Source organism: Callospermophilus lateralis, chromosome 13, assembly GCF_048772815.1.
Source record: "Callospermophilus lateralis isolate mCalLat2 chromosome 13, mCalLat2.hap1, whole genome shotgun sequence".
Taxonomy (NCBI): domain Eukaryota; kingdom Metazoa; phylum Chordata; class Mammalia; order Rodentia; family Sciuridae; genus Callospermophilus; species Callospermophilus lateralis.
Window position 1 is genome coordinate 12864155 of NC_135317.1, and position 23864 is coordinate 12888018.

The window sequence follows — 23864 nt, forward strand, 5'->3', positions numbered from 1 at the left end:
GATGGAACAGAGGGTCTCAACTCCTAACAGGCAAGGACCAGAGGAGGGCTTGGGAGCAAGGGGAAATGAGCAGGTTTTCTACACACATGTCCCCCTTAACCCTTTGCCTTCTGACTCCCGAAGCCTGTTCATGCTTCTAATCATTGTGACGTGCAGAATTCAACAAAACCCCCAAATCTCATGTTCAGCTACACTTACTTGAACTCATTTTCTACTGTTTCTAATAAATTATGACAAATTTAGGAGCTTAAAGCAGCATACATCGACTGCTCCCAGTTTTCACAGGTGAGGAGTCTGCCCATGGGTTCAGCTGGACGCTCTGTTTGTGGTCTTATTAGGCTAAAGTCAAGGTGTCGGTCACAGCTACGATCTTGTCTGAAGTTAAGGGCTTCCTTCCTTTCTCTCTCTGACTGTGGCAGAGATGGGTTCCTGTGGCATAGGACTGAAGCTGGGCCCCAGAGGCACTGCTCTTTCCCACCACGCCACTCCACACAGTATGGCTCTTTGCTCCTTCGAGACCAATAGTCCAAGCAAGCAGTTGACCCACCCAAGATGATCTCTTTTTTGATTAACTCAGTTGACTGATTAAAGACCCTAATTCATCTGCAAAATCTCTCCACCCTTGCTACCTAGCCTAGTCACAGCAACTAGAGATCAGAAGGCCAATATTCACTCAACCATTTGACAAATGTTAGTGGCATATCTATCATGTACCAGGTACTGACAAAGTACTTGGGGATGAGGAAAAGAAAAGGTGAATGGAAGACAGCTCTTGGCCACAAGGATTTAATTAAAATAAAAAATAAAGTAAGGAAGAAAATAGGGCTTAGAGTCTGGATTCTGACACCAAATTGAGTTCAAATCCTATTTCTCTTTCTTTCTTCTTCCATATTTTTATTGCTGCATACAGTTGTACATAATAGTGAGAAGTATTGTTACATATTCACACATGCCACAATATGACAATATTGTCCCCAATACTGAAAAAAAAAAAATACTGGGCAATATTGGGACAATGGGGAATGATATTGGGACATTCCCCAGTACAGTAGAGGAATGGGACCAGGAAGAGGGAGGGGTGAAATACAAACCTCATTTTTAATGCTCTAAAGACATCTATGAAATTTAAGTTTAAAATCTTTCAATTCTGGAAGCCCCCCACGCCCACTTTTTTTAAGCAAAACAATTTAGGGAACCCTGGCATGTGAAACATGAATCACAGCGTTGGGCAGAAGACAGGTGGGTGCTGCGGGCCATGGCTCCCCTCAAGGGCATCCCAACCGCTCCCCAACATCCAACCAAAGCATCTCTTTAGAGCCTGTGGACAGAACCCCAGGCTCAAGGTATGGACAAGGTGATAACTGCAAGTCCAATCAGATGCTGCTGGGTCCAGGAGCCTTTCAGTAAAGGAGCCAATCGGAGATAGTAAGGCCTTCCCGAGGACACAGAGAGCCTGCCTGGATTTACCTCTCACTGCAATAAGCAGAGTGTGAGAAGCTATTGTAAACAAAGAAAAGCCCATAAGAACAGAGTCACAAAAGCACAATAAGCATGGCTTTTAATCAGGGGGAAAAAAGAAGGCCAGACAAGCAGGAGCATGTGGCCAGTGACACAGAGAACCACATGGAATCAGCCTGACACTGTGTTCAGTATAGTTTGGGCAGTATTTGCAGCATTGATTTGCCACTCAGGAGGAAAACCTGAAATGCATAAAGCACTTTGAATTAATCCAACAAAAAGCCTCAGGTAACTTCAGGTAACCTCAGGTGACCATCTGCCCAAGGGGCTGTGGACTTCTGAGTTTCACTCTGAAACTAAGGTGCCTGATCCTTTGCCAACGCTGTCCTTAACTCGGGGTGTGAGAAGGAGCTGGCCCCAGGCCACCCCTACTGTCCGGCTTTCAGCAATCAGTGCAGTCCCTGCTGGCCACAGAGGGCATGGCTGGCTGCAGGGTGAGGATGAGCCAGGTGAGAGGACCCTCCCCAGAGCACAGGCAGCTGGCAGCTCTCAGCAGTGAGGAAAAGCACCGCTGATGTCACAAACCTAACTACTGGGGTCCTTGTCTTCCTGTTGGTGACCCCAGGCCATTGACTCCAGAGAGAGGTGGGGAGAGGCCCACAGTTCTTCACCTGGTACCTGTGCTCCACTCAGTGGACACACCTTGAACACCTTGCCTCCAGGAATGGCTCCCAGTGTCCCCTTCAGGAAGGGCCTGGAAGCAAGCTAGTCTCCTGGACCCGGCCACCTGACACCCAGGCTGAGGCTGTCAGATGGATGGACAAGTGGGTTCTGCCTTTACAAGCTTATCATCAACCTAATAACAATCACTCGGTGAAATATCAAAACAGCCCTTTTGCAGAGCACCATTTCACAGTGTAATACAGAAATACCAAGTATATGGGGGGACCAGGGTGGGAGGGCGAAAGGAAGAGCCCTTTCTTTTCTAACTGCCCCAGCACTGTGTGGTCCTTAACATTGGCTGCATATTGAAATCACAGGGGGCTTGAAAACACTGATGTGTGGCTCCAGCCAGAGCTACTGCCAGAGTCAACCATCTAAGGCAGGGCCTGGGCACCGGGATACACAAGACCCCTCAGGAAACTTCTGTGTGCATCTAGGAGTGAGAGCCACCAATGAAGGCAATTCCAGCAGGCAGTGGGGCTCAGACTGGGGGCCACAAGCTGAATACCAAAGAAGGAGCCAGGGCCACGTCCCTAATCTGGGTGATGTGCAGGTGACAGATGGAATGGGCCAGTCCTTTGGATGCAGCAGTAGGAGCAGGGCAGAGATGGAGACGGTGGGCTTGGTCACCCCGTGTGGTGAAGGGTGCTGCCTGAGTGACAGGGTGGAAGGAGCCAGGAGGGAGCTTTATGTGTCTTCATTCTTGAACCAAAGATTCTTGGGCTATTTCTACCCCTGGGGGTGAGGGTGGGGGGAGATCCAGTGGAAAGAGAGCATCAAAAACAGGAGAGGGTACTAACCTCCCAAAACCCTGCAGAGACAAGGGGACGGGGGCCTAGACCAGGAGAAGAGGGGAGGAAACACAGGAAAGGAACCAGATCTCCCGAGCATCACCTCTGCCAGGCCCCAGGCTAAGTATGTCACACGCACCATCTCACAGAACCCTCTCAGCACCGGGGTACTTATAACTCAGGATTCCTGGGTCTCAAATGTCTGTATTAATGATATCCCCAATCCAGTGCCCCAAAAGATCACAGTGACCAAAAATGTCTCCTTGCAGGCCCAACCTGACTTACTTGTGGAAAGAAGTAGCTGAAAGAAACAAGAGGTTCAGTTTAAAGAAAATGACCTACAGAATCAGCCCAAATGTGAGCCAGGGGTGTCTGCACCAGTCCAGAAAGTCCCAGCTGTGTCCCCAGGTACCTGATGGCCATGTTGTGTGCTGCGGTTCCCAGAGCTCTCCTCCCCAGGATGCACAGGGCAAAGGACAGGGTCACCAGAGGAGAGTCCTCGTCACTGTCTAGGACCTTTGAAGGCTGAAAAAGAGTAAGGGTATGAACTCAGCTTCCACCCAGGCTCCAGAGGCAGCAGCAGTCCCCCAGGTGTGGAGCCAGAGGGGGCCTTAGGTGACCACATGGTCACCCAGGCCCCTCCAACATGACCCTGCCCAGGAGCTTGGCTTCCTGGACCAGTTTCACTTGTGGTCAGACACAGAAAAAATAAGAATGGGGAAGCTCCTTTCAGAGAGAAAAGGAATTCAGTTGTGGGCTTTTGATCGAACACTCTGAGGTTTCCAATGCAGCGCTTCAGGTCAGGGAGATGACAGCGCTTACAGAGGACACCCCCGAGCTCTCCACAAACCCCACCCAGAGGGCCTTCTCCTGCCCCTGGGGGGGTGGGGCTGGGAACAGCAGGAATCCACCTGCACAGCTGAGTTTCAAGAGTGGTCTAAGTCAGTTTTAATAGGAGCACCGAGAACACTGAAGTCAAGCCACCTTGATGAGGAAGCTGAAGAGGTGCCACAGACGACTGAGGAACAGAGAAGCCACAGCATCGTGACAGCCTGGCCATCAGACGCCAAGCCTGGCTCTAGAATCGCCACGTTCGTCTCACCTGCAGAAAGCAGTGTCTGCCTCTTGCCTTCTCTGCCACCACGCATTCAAAATATAGGGCCTGGGCCAGGGGCATGGCCCCTGACCCTCCAACACCCTGACACTATCACAGAGGCTGACGCTGCTCTGGCCCTGAGCACAGCGCAAAGGGACACACACACCTTCCAGACTCTTTGCCAGAGGCAAGATACATTCATTTCCCAGTCAGTGTGGCTTCACTGTTCCATGAACATTTACCAAGTATGTTTTTCCCTCCCCTCTATTCTGCTGTTTTACCCTGGGGCGTGAGAAGGGGCACCATGACGGTCTGGTCCCTGCTGTGTGTCAAGCCCAGCCCCAGCCCCGCTACCTGTTCTCTCTTCCCTGCACAGTACTGAATCCACTCCAGGTACACGTTGCAGTAGCTGGCCCTGGTGATGCCCTGCAGGCACGGCACATAGTCGTCGTCCACGTTCACGTTGAGCATCGCCAGGTCCCGCTCGATGTGGTGCCACTGCGAAAAGGGCTGCAGGGACTTGAGCAGGGACTCGTTCTCCACCCAGGAGGGCAGCTTGGGTGAGGCGGCCATGTAGTATATGATGCTCTGCAGAGACAGGGGTTCCCGGCACTCAAGCCAGTCTTTGTTTTTTGTTTCTTTTTCTTTCTTTATACTGGGAATTGAACCCAGGGTGCTTTACCACTGAGCCACATCCCCAGACCCCCTTTCTATTTTTTGAGACAGGGCCTCCCTAAGTTGCTGAGGCTGGCTTTGAATTGTGATCCTCCTGCCTCAGCCTCCTGAGTCACAGGTATTCTCCACAGGGCCTGGCTCTCAAGACATTCTAATGCCAGGAGGATGTTCTCAGACTTCCTTAGATCTTGGAAAGTGAGTCGACTTGGATAAGTACAAGCCATGAAATCCCCACACACGGCATCACTGGTGTGTCTGCTGGGTTTAATGCACAGAACCAACCGCCTGAGACACTCTAGAATGTTCTCTTCCCAGACATCCCAGGAAAGGGAAGGTGAGAACTTAATGCTAACTGAAGACCACAGCGGGATTTCTGTGATTAGAGGCAGCCGACCCTGCCTCTCTGAGGGCAGCAAGGAAGGCGTCCTTTGCCTGGGCTCTTGCTGGCTGCGAGGACGCCAGGCCAGGCCCCCCTTCTTCCAGGCCCCTCTGTGTTCAAGGAACAACCTCACAGTTCTTATGAACGGTTGAGAGGATGGAGCTTGTAACACATATGCACACTTAACCCTGACGCCCAGGAGCGGACATCTGTGATGTGTTCACGAGCAGCCCTTGTCCCCAGGATGGACACTGTGCTTTCGAGTCCCAGTGGGGAACAGAGCTGCCCTTAGGCTCATTATTTTGAGTCACAGTTTTATGAAAAACTGTCTTGTGGTTTCTGGAATTCATTCTTCAAAAAGGCCAGTCCTTGGCCTGAGGAAGTAACACTGTGACCGAACCTGGGCTCGACGGGGGCAGCAGACCTGAGCGTGCTGAAGAGCCACGTCCAACATGCACAAAATTTTCTTTCTTTTTTTGTGCCTGGGATTGAGCCCCCACCTCAGAGCTGGTATTCATCTCCTGGGGGCTCAGAGCAATCCTCTGTGGCGGGGGTGACTACAGCGATGCCCAGGCCTGCACCCAGTCCCCAGGCTCAGCTTCTACATGAACATTAATTACAAAGGGAGAAAAGAGATTGGCCCCTGGGAACACGTGGCCCTGTGACCGTCTGGTCTAGTCCCCACCTGCCCAGCCATGCCCTAGGTAGACAGCAGACGGAAGGCTGCTGCCCGGTTTGCCTTTCACACGTTTCTAGGGAGGAATTAAGAGAGCCCACAAGGATGAGGTCAGAGTGGTTCCTGAGGACCCTGGACTGCAGAGGTCAGAGCCCGGCCCAAGCCTGGCTGCCCGGCTCCCTGGGGCTCCCAAGCACAGCACCTGGGGCCCATGTCCCCCTCATCCCAGCAGGAAGCCTGTCGCAGAAAGTTCTGTGGAGTCCCTCTGTGGTGGCAGGGAAGGAGCCCTCATCTGAGCTGCACTGGGGCCTGCAGGACCTGCCCACGGGTGCCTGCCACACCAGGGCTGCTCCAGGTTCATCATCACAGATGGGCACGGTCCACTCAGCCGCTCTTTCTAGCATGTTCCTCCAGGGCACTGGGCCTCATGCCTCAGTGTGCACAGCAAGTGAGAAGCTGCCCAGAAACAAGGCAACAGGCAGGCGGGGCCCTTGCGGGAGGCTGGTTCGCAACACCAGGAGGGTTTCATGCACTCATAGATCAGGAGGGATGCAGGGGACACCCGGGAAAACCTCCTGTTGTCAGGGAGGAAGTGACTTCAAATATACTCATGGAGGGTGGGAGAAAGGACCCAGGTAATTGGAAGATAAAACAATCCTTTTGTGTGAAAGAATTACTTACAGAGTCTTCTCCTTTTTCAATTTGCCTGTCCAGCAAGAAGGTAATAAAAAGGACAAGGCCAAGCTCTCAAACCTTGGAACAGTTCAGAGCTAAGGAGACAGCGCTCTGCTGGCCACACAACTGGGCTCTGCCTTCCCTAAGAGCTGCTGCCGCCGCTCTGTGTGCCCCACCTCTGCAGCCCCGCTCCAGTCACTCCTGGCAACCAGTACCATTGTGAGCTGCCACTCCTGGAAGGGCAGCAAGGCCCCCAGAGCTGTGTCCAGCAGTGGCCTCCGGGCCCGGGCCTTGCAGTGTCTACATGAATGAGCAGGAAGCCATGAGGCCAGGACTCTGTCCACCCCTCCCCACCCTGCTGAGTGCTGATGGTGTAACCTAAGCACAGATATGTCTGCACTGGTTCCTGAGCCTAGAGGTGTTCAAACCACTGAGGAAACAAACAGACAAACAACAAAACCAAGGCCCAGGCCCACCCCAGGCCTACCCCAGGCCCACAGCGTCAGAACTTCCAGGTGAACATGAGAGTCTGCAGGGGGAACCTGATGCTGGGGTCCGTCCTAGCTCCTGAGAAGTGCCCTGTGAGAACCATGTGCCTCTCCCACCCAGAGGGAGCAGGTCCTCATTTCCTTTTCTTAGATAAGAGAGCCAAGGGTCTTGTTTCCCCACAAGCCACCAATTTCCTGGCAGGGTCTGGGGCTTCCTCAGCTCCCTCTGTTTGCACTGTACCTGGATTTGTCTGTCAGATGGTGATGGTCATCTGAGGAAGCACAGAGGTGGGGCACCTGCCCAGGGTCAGGAGAGGAGGTTGGTGAATGCCAAGTTCATCCAAGGAGGGAGGAAGCCTCCGTTGGCAGGACTAGACATGTAGCCCACAGCCTCAGGGGCAGCTGGGAGGCCTGGTCTCCCACATGTGGTGACCTGCAGGCCCCGTGGTGTGGGGTTTGCCAGTCCACATGTCTGGCCCACGGGAAGGTCATCTGCAGGCACCGCAAGGTAGAAACAGGGTTTGGGTGCCCTGGAATGTGCTTCCCTTGGGAGCCCTTTCTGTCCATCCTGCTGCCTCCCGAGAACGAAAGGAGGGACGCAGGGGATGCTCCCCTGGAGGGAGACGACAGAGGTGCTGGTTGCCACTTATCCTCTTCCATGAACACACAGGTTCACTCCAGGCTCAAGGATGCCCACAGCACACTTTCCAGACCTTTCTGGGTCAACAGGCAAGGGGCATGACAGGACAGCTGCGGCAACTTCCAGAAGCCTGTCTAGGGGCAGTTGGCCCCTTTAGCCCCTGCACTGGTACATTGGAACATGTACACACTTAAAAGGTGGGGGTGGGAGCCAGGGGGACCCTGGTGGCTGAAGACCCCTGGGGCAGAGCTGCCAGCCCAGCACCCTCTGTGTATGAGAGGGAGGCTTCCCACGCGTATGCGCCACTACCAAGTCCAACACCTGGTGCCCCAAGTCTGCTGGACAGGCTGCACGGAAAGCTCCTGGCAGCATCCTTCTTAAGGGGGACCTGAGGGGAGCTGGCCATACAATGACAGAGTCCCAGGCCAGAACTGCCTAAGCCACCTCCCTGACCTTCCTGGATGACCCAAGGTCGGACTCAGCACTTAGTGCTGTGGGAAGTTCGGATCTGAAGTCCTGCACTGTGTTGTGCACACTCCAGGGAGTTGGAGCAGGGCTGCTGCTCACACCCTGCCACGGAACAGGTGCTGCAGACAGGCCGTGTGGGAAGGAGGAGCAACCAGCCCTCCTCACACCAAAGGCTACCTCTGTCCCCAGTACACTGCAGCCTCTGCAGTGTACACTGGAACCCCTCAGAGCAGCTGTTCCAAACTTCTGAACATGGCCCTCTGCAGTTGGCTGAGACTGCGGGGCTCCTGGTATCTCTTTGGTCTATATCCCCTCATCTCACCTGGCCCAGTGTCTGTGGGTGGGGTGCGGGGAGTTTTGTCTGTACTGATTCTGCTGCTTCCTTGGGAACACATCGGCTTGTGGTGCCCTCTGTGGCCTGTGCAGGGCTCCCCCCATGCACATCCCTGCAGCCCCCGCCTCCAGAAGGGGACCAGGACCAATATTTCTCCGCCATGCTGCTCTGGCCCACCCCTGTGCCTTCAAAAAATGTCTCAGCCCAGCTAGACTGCCTCCTCACTCGTCCCAGGGCTCTCCTCCAGGAGACTCAGCCCAGAGGGCACTAAGCAACTGAAAGAAGATGTTATTGTTCTCCACAGGAGTGAGGAGGAAAGGCTATCAGAACCAGTCCTGACTGGACCAATCAGCTCTATTTTGAATTTTAATTGGGAGCTTAAAAACAATTCTAGTTCTACAGTGGACAGTCTGCAGAGCGTCACACATGACACTGTGACTCAATTAGATTGATAATCACCACCATGTGCGCGCCTTGCAGCTTGGTGAAAAGCAGGCGCCTATGAGTGCCACACCCCAGGCTGAGGCAGGCTGCTGCCACAGGCTCACCAGCCCCTGCAGGATCCCTCAGGAGAACCATCGAGAACCATCCTGCCCAAAGCCAGTCTGACCTCGGATGTGGAGCAGGGGACAAACCGCACCAGCAAATTCTCCCCAGAGCTCTTGGGAGCTGCTCACACCCACCACCACCACCACCACCACCACAGGGTGCACCGCCCGGTACCCGCTGGGCACAAGTGTGGGAAAGCAGAGCGGTACCTTGATGTAGTACCGGATGAGGATCCTGCGGAGGTCGAACACCTGCAGCATGGTGGCTGCGTTGTTGTCGATGATGCTGTAGCCCTCCAGAATGTACTGCGTCCGCGTCACCTCCCAGGCCAGCCAGCGGAGGTGGAAGGCGGCGTTGCAGGAGAGCAGGTGGGGCAAGTGGCCGGGCTTGCAGCAGCAGCAGCCCCTGTCGTCCTCATCACCCTCCATGATGGCTTCCACCTCCCGCTGCTGGCAGTAGGTTCCTGTCAAACACAAGCAGCGAGAAGTCAGAGGAGAAGTCACACGGGGACCTTCCTGCAGCCCAGACCTCCCCTGGCCTTCAAGAGGGGAGGATGCCAAGCGGGGCTATGGAACTAGGATGCTCACGCTTAGCTCCAAGCACAGCCCAGCGGGCACAGTTCTCAGCGCCATTGACCCTTGTGTCCTCCACAGCCACTCTGGGTCCCACCTGCTCCCCGTCTTTTTGTACAGGGGGGAGTCGTGCTCTCATGGAGGCTGTGGACACCAAGGCTGAATAAAGGACAGTCACCGCCTTGATCGATAGGCCGCCCCTGAGCAGACAGGAAGCTAGGAGGGCGGCAGGTGGAGGAGTCTGGAGTCAGGTGTGTGCTCCAGTGTTGCCAGGAAAAAGGCCCCGGTAGAGAGCTGCTGCCAAGCCCCGAGGGCAGACCGTCCACCCATGCTGCAGACCAGGACGGGGAGGACGGGGTGCCTTCCAGTGGACCCCCTTCCAGGCACGGGATGAAGTGGGGGTGTGAGCAGCCTTGGAAACCGCATGCTCCCTCCCCTTCAACATTGTCATCAGGCCTGAGAGGAGGCAGTCAGAGCAAGCCGAGCCCCTAGGGATGCTGCATGGCTCACATGCAGAATGGGGATCTAGACTGATCTCAGTGGCTGGGCGGCAGACAGACACAATGCACCCAAGGTCTACAGGAATAAAAGGAGCAGCCCAGCCACACCGTTTATGAATATGTAGTTCCACATTTAGCAAAAACTTGGATAATTTCACAGACTGTGGGGACCTAAAGTTAGATGCTGAAGAACTACGTGGAATCTGGACAAAGGCTCCGGCCAGAAGACACCTGGCATCCTTCCCTCAAACTCTACACCCGAGGGTTGCTGACAAAATGAAATACAGCCAGCTGATCTGACTTTGCACTTTCTAAATCTTTTCTCCATTAAAAAGTAGATTAGTGCTGATCTGAACTAAATTAATTTCACATTGAGACAGGCATCATATTTTGGAAAACTGAAGGTTATATTTCTGAATAATGAACGAGAAGACCCTGGGACTTTTTGCTTGCAGAGAAGACTCTTGGTCTAATAATGATTGGTTCCAGGATGATCTGCAGAACTTCCCAAGGAATTATGTGCAGATGTGATGCAAGGTTCCAGAGGGCATCACATGACTCATAGTTTGAAGTCTCATGGTAGTTATTACACAGAGTTTACCCTAAGAGAGACCATTAGCAACTGGGAGGTCAATCAGGAAATGGACTGCCTTGCATGTTGAGAAGACAGAAAGATCTGGCAAGACCAGGAAGAGGTACCAACCAAGACAACAGTAGTCACAGAGAAGAGAAACAGGAGAGGCTGGCAGGCAAAGCCTTCACTGTTGGTGAGCTGTACACACTTTGCAAGACAGTGGAGTCCCAGGCAAGGGGGAAGGATGAAAGGAGAAATTAAAGACATGGGTGAAATTGAAATTCCAAAGGTTGCTACTCCAGGTAGCTTAGGAAGAAGAAATGGCAGCTGCAGAGATGAAAATACCTGAATAAAACAGTCATTCCAAGTGTAGTTAACAAGGAGAGAAAATACAGGAGGTAGAGGGAGTAGCAGGAAAGAACGTGGATGTGAGAGTCTCTGGGCAATTTCATTTTGAGAGAGGCCTGCTTCACTACAGGCCTGCGTCAAGAAATTACCTGTTGGGAGCCACTAGTTAAAGATGTTTAACTCATCTAAGATTTTCTCTGGAGATACCATTTGAATGCCAACCCCCAAAAACATGATTTTATGGGAAGCAGTAGTGACCAAACAGGGCTTGGGAGAGACAACACGCCCCCACAACTGGACGTTGATCAAGATGTGCGCCTGGTATAAGCTAGTTTCCTCATGAATAAAATGATCTGTTGTGAGGCTGAAATCTAACAGCACATTCAAAGTAATGAGTAACCCCCACAAAGGTGGTAGTTAGTACTGCTATTTTCACTAGATCGTGAACTCCAACACCAACCCAGCACTGAAACTTGATTGAAGCACGAAAACTTTTACTACATCCACTCCTACCATCTCTTTCTCTGTGATTCCATGTCACACTGTCAGGTACTTAGGACATGCTAACATGATGGCATGAATGATAGAATGGTTGGTGGAATAGATGAAGGAATAGATAATGGAATGTATGGGGGAATGGTTGGTGGAATGGTTGGTGGAATGGAATGGAATATATGGGGGAATGGCTGGTGGAATGGCTGGTGGAATGGATGATGGAATGCATGGTGGAATGGATGGTGAAATGGATGGTGGAATGAATGGTGGAATGAAATGGATGGTGGAATGGATGATGAAATGGAATGGAATGTATGGGGGAATAGCTGGTGGAATGGCTGGTAGAATGGCTGGTGGAATGGATGATAGAATGGATGGTGGAATGGATGGTGAAATGGATGGTGGAATGGATGGTGGAATGGATAATGAAATGGATGGTGGAATGGATGATGAAATGGAATGGAATGTATGGGGGAATAGATGGTGGAATGGCTGGTAGAATGGCTGGTGGAATGGATGGTAGAATGGTTAGTGGAATGGCTGGTGGAATGGAAAGTGGATTGGACCAATGGAAGAATTCTGCTTTAACGTGCTATATGCACAGGCAGAGTATACTCTGTTGAAAAAATCCATGGCATGCAACATACTGTATTACGTTGCATATGAAGGCAGATAAAGAAAGGCTACATCAGACTAGTGAGATGATCATAAAGGTACTGAGCCAAGTTACTTTCCTCATTGATTAAAAAGGCCAATGACTTGAGAACAAGTTGTTGGGGGCAAGGGAAAAGAATTATTTGGAAAGCCAGCAAACCAAGAAGATGGAAGATTCCTGTGGGATGCAGGTATGTGTGGGGGCTTTGTAAGGAAGGAAAGAGGGAAGAATTGATGACAGGAGATTTCTAGGTGCTGTTCCAGTGGCCTGCAGCAGGAATTTGTCTCACTTGCTCTAATTTTGGGGTATTTGGCCTTGAAGGGGAGGGGAGAGACTAGGCAAGTCTCGTCGAGTCAAGCCTGCTGTGTAGCTCTGGACAAACGTTCCTCAAAAGATCAACACATTTACACGCAGAGCTGAGCAAAAATCTGACCCAAAGGTTGAGGCAGCAAAGAAAACAGACAAAATCTGAAGAAGATGCCAAGACATGTCATCCTGATCCAGGCACCCATCGGACATCTGCAGACCCATGGGAAGAGTCAGCGTTTTCAGCAAAATCCACCTTCCAGTCCCTGAAATAACCCAGGAAGCCATTATCACCCAAACCCCCACACCAGAAGCTGTGTCTACAGCACAGCTAGTGGGAGAATAATAATGGATCACCCAGCTGTGCGGACACCCAAATTAATGACTTTTACATTTAACTAAAAGCCAGTGAAGACAGAGGGTTTATTAGGTTTTCCCTCAGTTACGACAGTACGTTAGAGATGGACACCTACAACCTTCAAATAATAAAGCACCTTCTGGGCTGTTGGACATAGTCTGAGAGGTAGTTCATACCTGGAAGGGGAAAGCAAGCAGGCTGTACCCTAGAATGAGATAGTGATGGTTTTATTCAGGTCTGAGGACGGCACTTCTCTCCCCAAGATGTCAGAGATTTGGGTCTTAGCTGAAAGCATTCTTTACAAAACATTTCACAGGTCTCCTGGTTCATCTGCCATATACAACTTGTCTTCCCTCTGCACAGGTGTGTAAAACACACAGCTGGACTGTGAGCAGGGAGCCATTCACACTGCAGGCTCCAGGAGTCTTCCCGCTGATCTGCCAGGCTCCCGCGTGGGGGCCATCTCACAGGGGCACATGGTGAATCTGGCTTGTGCACGTTAATAATGTAATTTAGGAAGAAATTATCCTTCCAAGGAGGAAGCAAGGCTGTTTTCAGAAACAGGAGAAACAAGGAAGGGGCCTACGGGAGGGTTTGCACTTGAAGGGATCTGCTAGCCTGGCTGAGCTCTAGAGCTCAAGACATGTGAGTTCTTGCCAGTTTTCTGGCTCTGCACTCTTCCAGCCCACTCTGGCACTGACCATGTTGGGCTGGAAGCCAGGGACAGGCTGCCTTAGCAGACCAGGAGGGCTGGAGGTGTGTGGGTGAATGCAGGTGTGCAGCCAAGCACGTGTGTGTGGGCCTACGTGAGCAAGAAAAGATGGAACCCGTGGACATCCAACCCCTTTGACACCAGTCAGCACAGAGGCCTGCTGGGCAGTAGAGGGGCAGTCTGCCATGAAGGACCATGCAGGTGTGACAGAGATGTCATAGCTGCCAACAGGGGACACACAGTTCAGGGTGGTCTCTGTGACTTGCTCTCAGGAGCAAAGGGTTGTACAAGATCACACTGGGAAGGAGAAAGCTGGAACTCTGGTTTTGTGGTGGAGATGCAAAGCAAGGCTCACATTCTCAGCGAGGCTCACCAGGCTCAGAGACAGCCTTCCTTGGAAGGAAGGTTGAAGATCAAGCCACTCCTGCACTGTGAAGACCTTCAACAGCACTGGGGGTGACACTGAGCTGGCGGGGCTGCCTCCCATGTTTCCCTCTGCACCTCAAATGTGACTGTGTTCTCATGGTCTAAGTCAGTGTGGCAGAGAAGCCATGTAGTCATGATTTTTTGATTAGTTTTGGGAGACTCTCAAGTCCTTTAGCTCTGACAAGAATGCCTAATTAAAGCCTGGAAACTCAGAGTGTGAGCGGATGTGCCCAGCAGGCCCCAGATGCCTGGCCACACGGGAGACCGGTGCTTGCTGAGCAGCCAGCATGGGCAGCTGCCCCTCTGTGATGGATGCTCCTGTGGCCACCTGGCCTCTTCCTGCTCTGCATTTCTGTCTCCAGGCTGCTGGGTCACACCTGCCAGTGTCAGGCTGGGCGGGCCTTATTTATACCCATCTGATTCCAAAAAGGAACCAAGTCCATCTAAGATGGCATCCACATGTGAAAGCAAGTGATAATTTACATAAAAATAGGGGCAAGAAAGACAGGAGGAGAGACAGCAGCACCAGGGTCCTGCCACCTTCTCCACACCCTGTACAGCTATTGGTGGCAGCAGGGTTCAGAGCAGGCTTCCCAGAGCCAGTGCATAGAGTAGACCAAATGGCTCCTTATGTCCTTAGGACAAAACAACCAACTGCTTGGAAACATCGTAGCTATTTCTGGCAAAGACACTAGAGAGAGGCTGTCCCCAGGATCCTCATAAAGAGAGCACATGCAATATGGTGACAACGTCCTCAATAACATTGCACAAGCTGTTTTAGCATTTCAGTGTGGGGTGGTGGAACCAGTCAAAGCAAAAGCCAAAGCTCCCTTGGGGTGGCCAAGTTGGGCCAGTCTTGGCTGTGTGCTTCTCCAGAGAAGCTTCTGGAAACCGGAAGGCTGGGAGAGCTTCGAAGTGTGTAAATCCCCCACCAGCTTCACGTGCTGATGAGTATGGAGGGGTGATGGCTGTGGGGCCAGACTCTGGGCGTGACTGGGTGGAGCCCTCATGGTGGGAGTAGGGCCCTGTAGGAAGAAGCACCAGAGAGCTTGCTTCTGCCACTCTCACCTCCCAAGTGAGGTTATGGCACCAAGATACTCTCCACAAACCCAGAAGCCATCAAGGTGGCTGATCTTGAACTTGCCAGACTCTGGGACTGTGAGGAGATATTTGTTGCTTAGGCCATGTGGTCTGTGGTACACTTGTTACAGCATCTCTCGCTGACCAAGGTCCCTACCTAGCTTGGACAGTTATGGTGTGGTGGGTGGCAGGGACTGCTGATGTCTCTCCCTGATATGCCCGGGCATGTGGCTACTTTGTGTAGTGGTCAAGCCACACTCAATGGGACAAGCTGGAAGTAGGGCTGATGTTCTCTTGGGAAAGATGGGAAGTCAAAAGACCAATGCCACCCACCATCTCAGACCACCCTGTGGCAGGTGCTGCCTGGCTCAGAAGCCTTGGCCAGAGGACAGGATCCCTGAAGAGGGTGTGAGGGGTCAAGGCAGAAAGCGCAGGAGACATCTGAGCCTAATGTCTGTAGGTGACAGGCAGGTGGTGGGATGTTCATGTACCAAGGAAATGTAGAGGAAAAGGTACCCAAGAAAGGCTCCCTTGCAGCCTGCAAGGTTAAAGAGGACTTGGGAACACAGTGGTGATGGGGGAATCAGTCGCCATCGTCCCACTTCAGGTGAAAGGGAGGGGACTGGAACTTAGGGGCAGACTTTACGAAGAGGAGGTGAAGGGGGATGATGGAGTGCTGGGGACTTCAAAGGGCACCTTGATCTTGGCGCCCTGCAGTAGAAAGGCTACTGAGAAGCTACAGGGATCCGCCACCTGCAGCTAGAGCCTCATCTCAAGCCAGATGCACAGCACACTTTGACGAGGAGCCTCTTGGCTCCTTGAGCTTCCTTCCTCTCTGATATGGGTGCTCCAAACAACCTCAGTTGTCCAGAGAATCTAACTGAAATCCACAGAGAACCCCAAACTCCATCCATTTAGTGTCATCTACTACTGTTCCAAAATGTCTTGCAAAGACGTTCATTTGAACTGAGTTTTAAAGTGGTCACTGCCTTCCTCAGCCCAGCAGCAGGTGTCTTACATACCAGGCAGCTTGGTGACCAGAAGGAGAGTCACAGGACAGAGGAAGAGTGAGGGGCCCACCAGGCACAAGCAGGCCCCCTGACTGCATGGTGGACACAGCCACAGCTATGGTGCAGCCAGTACTTCTGAAAACGCAGGCAGGATTCACAGGCACATACCTTGGGGTGTGTGAGATAGATTATTACATAAATGCATTTCCTTCTGAGACCACGAATTGCCCAGGGCTACCGCAGGGTCATGCTGAGCTCTGAGCAGCTCATCCCCGCAGCCAGGACTCACAATTCATGCTGGAAGTGCAGATGTGTGAGGTGGGGCTCGGGCTCAGCCTTCTGGTGGCCCCTTGTCAGCTGCATCCCAGCACCACGGCAGAAGGCTCATGGGGGAGGGGGGACATCACACCCCTAAGGTAGAGCCCTAAGCCTCTGCGCCTTTTGGGATCAGAGACATCAAGCGCTGTTTGGGAACAAATGAAATGATGTCATGAAAGACTTTAAAAAGTTTTGAATGGTTGTCACTTTCAAGGTCACAGTGAGACTTCTGCATCTTCCATGTCATAGGGAGACTTTCCTTCCCTGGGACAGAATCCTTGAATCTAAAGAGTCCTCAGGTCCTCTATCCTCAGCTCCCTGGGTCGGGGGAGCTCCCTGCCTGTGTTAGATCGCTCAGATTTCATTCCTTGGAAGAAATCATTGCAGCAAGGATTTTATATCTATGTGACAGACCCACAGCCAACTTCGTACTGAATGGGGAAAAGCTGAAAGTGTTTCCTCCAAGGTCTGGAAGAAGACCAAGTTCTCCTCTCTCACCACTCTTATTCAATATAGGACTGGAAGTTTTTAGCTGCAGCAGTTAGGCAAGAGAGAGAAAGAAACAGCATGCAGAGAGGAAGGAAGTCACCACATCACAATCTGCAGAAGATGCAATTCTCTACACAGAAAAACTGAAGACTCCACCAAAATGGGTAAATTCAGGAAGGTTGCAAATAGAAATCAACATACAAAAATCAATGTAATTTTTATGTACCAATAACAAACTTGTTGAGAATGAAACCATGAAAGCAATCTCATTCACAATAACTACAAAAATAATAATAACAAAAATACCTAGGAAAAAAAAGTTTAACCAAGGAAATGAAAGACCTCTATATTGAAAATCACAAAACACTAATGAAAAATTGAGAAAGACAAAAAAGAAAAAGGAAAAGCCCATTTTCATGAATTGAAAAAAATTAGCATTGTTGAAATATCCATACTATCTGAAGTGGTTTACCAATTCAGTGTAATGCCCACAAAATACCAAAGACATCCTTCACTGAAATACAACAATCCTAAACTTCAAATAGAAGCACAACAGATTCCAAATAGCCAAAGCACTCTTGAATAAAAAGAGTTGAGCTGGAGGTGGCATGATAGTGCTGACTTCAAGATACCAGAGACCATAACAACCAAGCAGCACGGTATTGACACAGAAACAGACAGACAGACCAGTGCAACAGAACAGAGATTCAAGAAATGAACCCACACATTCCAACAAAAGCTCCAAAGCACACCCTGGATAAGGACAGCCTTACCGATGACGGGGGTTAAAAAACTGATATCCCCATGCAGAAGACAGAAACCTGGCAGCTCGCTCCCACATACACAAAACCAACTCAAGATGGAGCAAAGACCCAGCTGCAAGACCTGAAACTAGATAACCACTAGGAAAAACACAGGAGATACTGATACAGGCAATGATTTTCTGGAGCGATCCAATGGTACAGGAAACAAATGCAAAAGGAGACCAATGTGATCACAATGAACTAAAAATCTTCTGCACAGCAAAGGAAACAATCAACAGAGGGGGGAGGAAACCTACAGAGCAGGAGGAAATATCCGTCAACTATTCATCTGAACAAGGATTGATGGCTAGAATACATAAGGAACTCGAAGGCCTTAACAGCAGCACCATCACCAACAGCAAGCGGCCAATTAAAGAAGAGGCAAAAGATCAGAACAGGCATTTCTCAAAAGAAGAATTGCAAATAGCCATAAATATATGAAAAAATGCTCAGTGTCATTAGCCACCATGAAAATGCAAATCAAAACTGCAATGAGATGCCATCGCACTTGTTATAACAGCTATTGTCAAAAAAAAAAAAAAAAAAAAAAAAAAACACGTGCTGATAAAGATGCAGAGAAATAGCACCTTATGCTCTGCTGGGGCCAATGTAAATTAGCACGGTCACTAAGGAGGCTCCTCAAAAACTAAAAATAGAATTACCCTGTGATCCAGCTATCCCACTCCTGGGCATGTATCCAAAGGAACAAAAAGTCAGCCCACAGAGGAATTCCTGCACACCGCGGTTACCACAGCACTACCCGCAGTAGTCAAGCTATGGACTCAGCCTAGGTGCCCATCAACAGATGAACAGGCAAAGAAAATGGGGTGTATATTTCCAGTGGAATACTATTCAGCTACAAAAATGAAATCCTGCCATGTGCAACAAAACAAATGGACGGGAGGATATCGTGCCAAATGAAAGAAGCCAGACACAAAGAGATGCTCTCCCTCATACGTGGGAGCTGGAAGTTGGTGACCTGATGTAGGACAGTGATTTCCAGAGGATGGGTGGGAGGGGAGACTGGACTGATCCGTGCCGGATATGTGCATGCGTGGAAATACCATGCCAGACCCCGTGACCATATACAATAAATGCATGATAAATAAAAAATAGAATAAAATCTTAAAAAGAATTTTATATTTCAAAGACTCTCAATCTACCTTAAGATTTTTTCAGTAGGAATAAAATTCAATACATATATATATATATATCAATGTCTTTCAGGATTTATTTTTTCTACCTATTTTATTATAAAATTATGTATTTAAAACTTTTTTCTCCATGTTTTTAAGAATTGGAATTCCTGTCAGTGAGGTTCCAGGACAGGCAAACATGGTTTTATTTAGTCACTGAAGTCCGCTAAGCCGCAATCCTCCTGTGACCTCACCAACATTCCACCGTGATGCTCAAAAGCTGAGCTTCCCCTGCACAAGCAGGCTAACTTTCCAGAACCTGCAGTCTCCCGAAGCCACCAGAGCAGGGGACAGGAAGCTGAGCTCCTCCCTGCCTTGGACGGTCATCTCTCCACTGCTGGCCACGCCGTTGCCATCATCATGGCCAGCTCACAGCTGCCCAGTGCTCCTGTTCCTAATTGCTCAGCACCTACTCGATAATCGTGCTCTTGAAATTAATCCAGTCTTAACAACGGGGAAATTGGCCCCGACAGTGCAGTGCCATGGTCAAGGTCGTGGAACAAGGACAGGACAGGCTTGTCCTGCATTGCTTCTGTGAGCGGTGTCTTGCCGAGATCCAGTTCCCGTCTTTCTGCAACAGTGGAGTCTTAAATATGACCTTGAGAACCCAGGGGAAGTGTGTGGTCTGGAGTGCAGTATAGCAGCAAGACGGAGCCTGTTAGAATAATTCATAACTTGTTTGCTCTGGTGAGCAGAGCGGAGATTTTTTTATTATGATTTCATACCCCATGGAGCCTCATTTTGCTTTAAGATCTGCCCATAGGTATAAAATTTTCCCTATGACCCATTCCACAAACTAGATTTTAAACCTGCTGTAATACCTTTAAATCACACCACACTGTTTTTCTCCAAGAATTTTTATTTTACAACAGCATCTATTTATGTGACATTTGTCAACTTGTCAAATAAACAGTGATGTCTTGGCATCTCATTCAATGCAAAGGGCAACTTGGCTATGCAGATGCAATTTCCCCTTCTATGAATGAGAACACTGGCTCTCAAAGGAGACTTTCCTATGGACGGAATTCAAATTCTTGGAATTTAAGATGAGTACTTTTCTTTTATTACACGCTGTCTAATGAGACTTGATGAGTCACAAGTAAAATGTTCCTACTTTTTTTTAACCAGTTCATAGAAAAAATGAAATCAACCAAGTCATCTGTCCTCACTGGGCAGCTTAGAAGCACAGCACGGCATGTTGGCGTGCACAGCACTGTCACCCTGTCTGGGACTAGTGTGACTGCCCACTCTTGACCCATGGGCAGGTGAGACAAACCAGCGCTCTCCACTCTCCTCCCTGTGGGGTCCCTCCTGGCTCCCTTCTCCAAGAACCTTCCAGTGCAGACTGCTTCACATCCCACGGGAAGTCCACCTTCTTCCCAGACTTGCTATCCAGATAGCCTGGCCTTGTCTCTCCCGTCAACAGGTCCCGTAATTTGAAATTAAGAGAAACGCATTTAGGAGTTCGGAATGGAGAGCGTATTTGATGGTAAAGTTTGGAGCCAGGGACTGAACAGATTCCTCGAGCTATGTGGACGTAAGAACCAGGGACTCCATGATGATCTGAAAGTTGCCACAGAGAAGAGAGGATTCTAGATAGTTCCAAAATGAGCAGGAGAGCCCTGGTCAGGTAAGATAAAGCTTTGGGTTGCATCAGCTGTGGGTAAGATGAGGTTACATGGAATCACCCCAGGCCTGTGATTCTGGGATGTTAGCCAACAGAGACGGCTGACATCATCTCACACAGACGAGGGCAGATCTGGGGTCGGAGTTTCCCAGGCCGAGGGATGCTGTGTGTCCTGAGAGCTGGGACTCTGCTCTCAATGTCCCTCCTGCAGGAGCTGCACAGGTTCCCTGGCTGCTGGGGCCGAGTGGCTAGAAGTGTTCCATAGAGGGGACTGCACTAACATTTAAGACCATGTTCTGGTAAAAACCAACTTTTATTTTTAAAATTTCAACAACCAAATGGATTTTCTGAAACACAGTGACCTTCTTCTTCCCTATTCGTTTGCTATTTAGCTAGTCCCTTCCCTCCCCTTCTCCCTCCCTCTCTCCCTCCATCCTGCCTCCCCAGAGGACCCTGGACTTGGACACCACCCGTAGCTCCTCCTCTCTAACGTTAGCCTCAGAACCCCTCCACATTTCTAGCTCTTTTCCTCTGGCATCCTGACTTCAGTGGTCTCTGTCCTCTTCCTGGCCCACAGTTCTTGGGTCCTGCCACTGGGTCTCTTCCCACCCCTCTGCGCTCGGGGTGGTCTCAGCTGGTGCTCCGTGGCCAAGCGCTGCGGCCACAATCGCACTCCTGCACACATCCCTAGCCCCTGTCTGTCTCTCAGTTCATGATGCCACTTGGCTTGATCCCCATGCTGGGTGACCAGCCTTGTCCTCCCAGGGCTGCACCCATGAAGACAAGTGTGGCCAGAAGACCACACAGATCTCAGCAGTCTCTGTGAACTGTGATGACCACTCACTGGTGAGCTCCTCGTGCTGCCCAGCAACACGCTCCACTTCTCCGCTCCCTGCCCTCCCCTCCCGTGTGGTCCCCTCACCCACCTGCCTGCACTGTCAGCAAGGCCCCCATTAGGGCCTGCTCCACTCCTCTTTGACACCAAGCATGGCCCAAGCCCTGGGTGGTCTCCCAATAGCACCTGCTCCCCTGGGTGGGGTTATACTCCAACTGAAGCAGGGAGAGACTGCCCCAGGGGAGCAAGCAAGGGCAACTTTTCTGACTCTGGGACCGACAGACTACAGAGCTGGAGAGAAATCAGGGATCCCACCAAGGCTGGGATGCAGAAATCCAGGCTCTGCGAGGCCATGTCACCTGGGGATTCTCTGACAGGACTGTACTGCAAGTACACAGTCTTTTGTGAACCAAATAAATACTATGGTACAAATTTCAAATCAATACTCAAACGGAAGAATGAAAGGAGACAAGTGGCCAGGGGGAGAAGCTCTGGTCAAGAGATGGAGGCCTGGGGCTTGGGGGCTTCGCTGCTGACTGGCAGCAGTCTCCTGGTCTCCTGGGTTGCCTTCCCAGGGGCCCAGTGAGCAGGGGATTGTGCTGTCACCTTCAGACCTGTGCTCTCCAGGGCCAGAGGGCACAGGCATCTGGTAAGAGGCCCTCCTGCACCTCTGGATCTTTGCTCCTGTCCTTGATCCTTAGTTCTTCACCCAGCATCTTCAGTCACCGGCCTGCTGTGGCAGCCGTGAGGGCCCATTCATTCTCACCCTCTGCTTAGATAGGGGTTCTCCTGCCACACAGGGGCCCAACTGGCTGAAGGACAGAAACACATTGAAGAGATTGTCTCCTCCACCTTGCTGTGTCCACCGGCTCTAGATGGTCAACTGGGGTTATCATCCAATGGACTCCATTCCTTTTGAAAAACCTTGAACTTAGTGCCCTCAGCCTGTTGGCCTTCTCATGTGGCTTGTCACCTGGGCTTAGAGTCAAAGCTGATGATCAACCATGATGTTCCCCCTGGAGGCTCCACAGCCAGGTGGAGGCAGGTAACATGGGAGAACCCAAGGGCAGCAGGACTACACTCCAGATTTCTTAGGCTAACAAGAAAAGACTTTACCTCTATTCTGGAATACACGGACTAAAAAGAGAATAGAAAAACACATCTTCCTCATTTGTGCTCTTGATGTTGAGTCTGTGTTAATTACTCACTACAGCATCAGCGAATCCAAGCAGGATATGCCGTGGACTGGGTCGTTCCTTTGGGCTGCCCAGGATCTAAGCTTCCGGTCCATGTTTGGGAAACCGTGCACAGTGCCGCAGCTGTTCCCTAAAGCCTTTTGCTGTTTCTCCTGGGTGCTCAGTTGAAAAGCATTCCCCAGCCCATCAATTCCCTGAGGACAACAGAACGTAGATGGAAATGTGATATCCGTGGTTCAAGCCTGGCCTATACGTCTTCCATTCAGTCCTCTGGTTTCTGTGAGCTCAGCTCTCACATGTGAGACGGCCTTGAAAGCACAGCGTTAAGAAGCAGGCGGAGCCTCCATTGGCCAGGATCCCTGCTGGGGTAGAATGGACCATGCCCTTCCTGACCACGGCCACTCCCTGACTGGACCCCATGAGAAATATGGAGTCCAGACAAGTATCTACCTGTCTTTGGACTCAGACACTACCGTGACAGCAGCCAGCATCTCGTGGGTATGTCTTGGTGAGGGGGGATGGCCATCTGCTGTGGCGAGGACCAAAGTCTCCTGTGCACCCACAGGGCATACGTGTGACCTTGTCTTTGTCAGTCTGACACATTCACTCCAGACTGTGCCTCATGAGCTAGCAACACAGAGAGGCCAGGGCACCAGGATCACATTCTGGAAGGAGGTGGCAGCAGGGACAGCTCTTCCATCCAGATTCTGGGGATGGCAGTATCCGGTGTCCCGGCTCATGGTGCTGATGATGTGAGGGCAGGGCCTGGTTCCACTGGTGCAGATGTGACCCTTCCCAGCGGTGGTGTGGTTCTAGACATGGCATTTGCCCAGTGGCTGCCCAGCCGGCTTTGCCAGCCTGCTCCCAAGTCCGAATCCTTTGACATACCTCCCCGCAAACCCTTCTGCTAAAGATGGTGAGAGCTGATTTCCTTAGCTGTGGCTAACCACTCCTACTGACAGTGTGCGTCACCAAGGGGAGAAAGACAAGGGGACTTTCTTGGCCCACTGCTTCAGGAACTGGCCTTTCTCTAGGGCTTATTTTTTACTTCATGAGACACAGTCAGGGCCTGGGGTACAGGTCGGTGGCAGAGCAAGCCTGGTGTGTGCAAGGCACTGGCTCCATCTCCAGCACCACAGAAGGAAAACAGGAGAAGCAGAGAGAGAGACAGGGAGGCTCGTTCCTGCTGGCTCCTCTAAGCAGGCTTCCCTTCTGTACTCTGATTGCCTCGGGCTGTGCTGAAATAGATTAAATTCTACCAAAATAAAGCCTGCTATTTGGGGACATAGGGAATTCAAAAGAAAAGCAAAATGTGGAAAAGAAAACTTAGAACAATGCCCAAGGAGGCCAAGTCAACAGAGCCCTGTGGGAATGCTGGAGTCCATATTGCAGACAAAGAAGAGCAGTCATTC

General features: G+C 50.9%; 1 protein-coding gene across 2 annotated transcripts in view; it reads right to left on the bottom strand.

The window, feature by feature from the left end:
• Nucleotides 1–23864, bottom strand: part of Pcnx2 (pecanex 2) — a 170202-nt gene that overhangs the window by 18145 nt on the left and 128193 nt on the right. For both annotated transcript variants that reach the window (XM_076831630.1, XM_076831631.1), the window contains 3 exons: nt 9162–9415; nt 4423–4656; nt 3385–3497 (listed from right to left, as the gene is read on the bottom strand). In XM_076831630.1, the coding sequence (XP_076687745.1) occupies nt 3385–3497; nt 4423–4656; nt 9162–9415 (601 nt within the window). The remainder of the gene's footprint in view (nt 1–3384; nt 3498–4422; nt 4657–9161; nt 9416–23864) is intronic.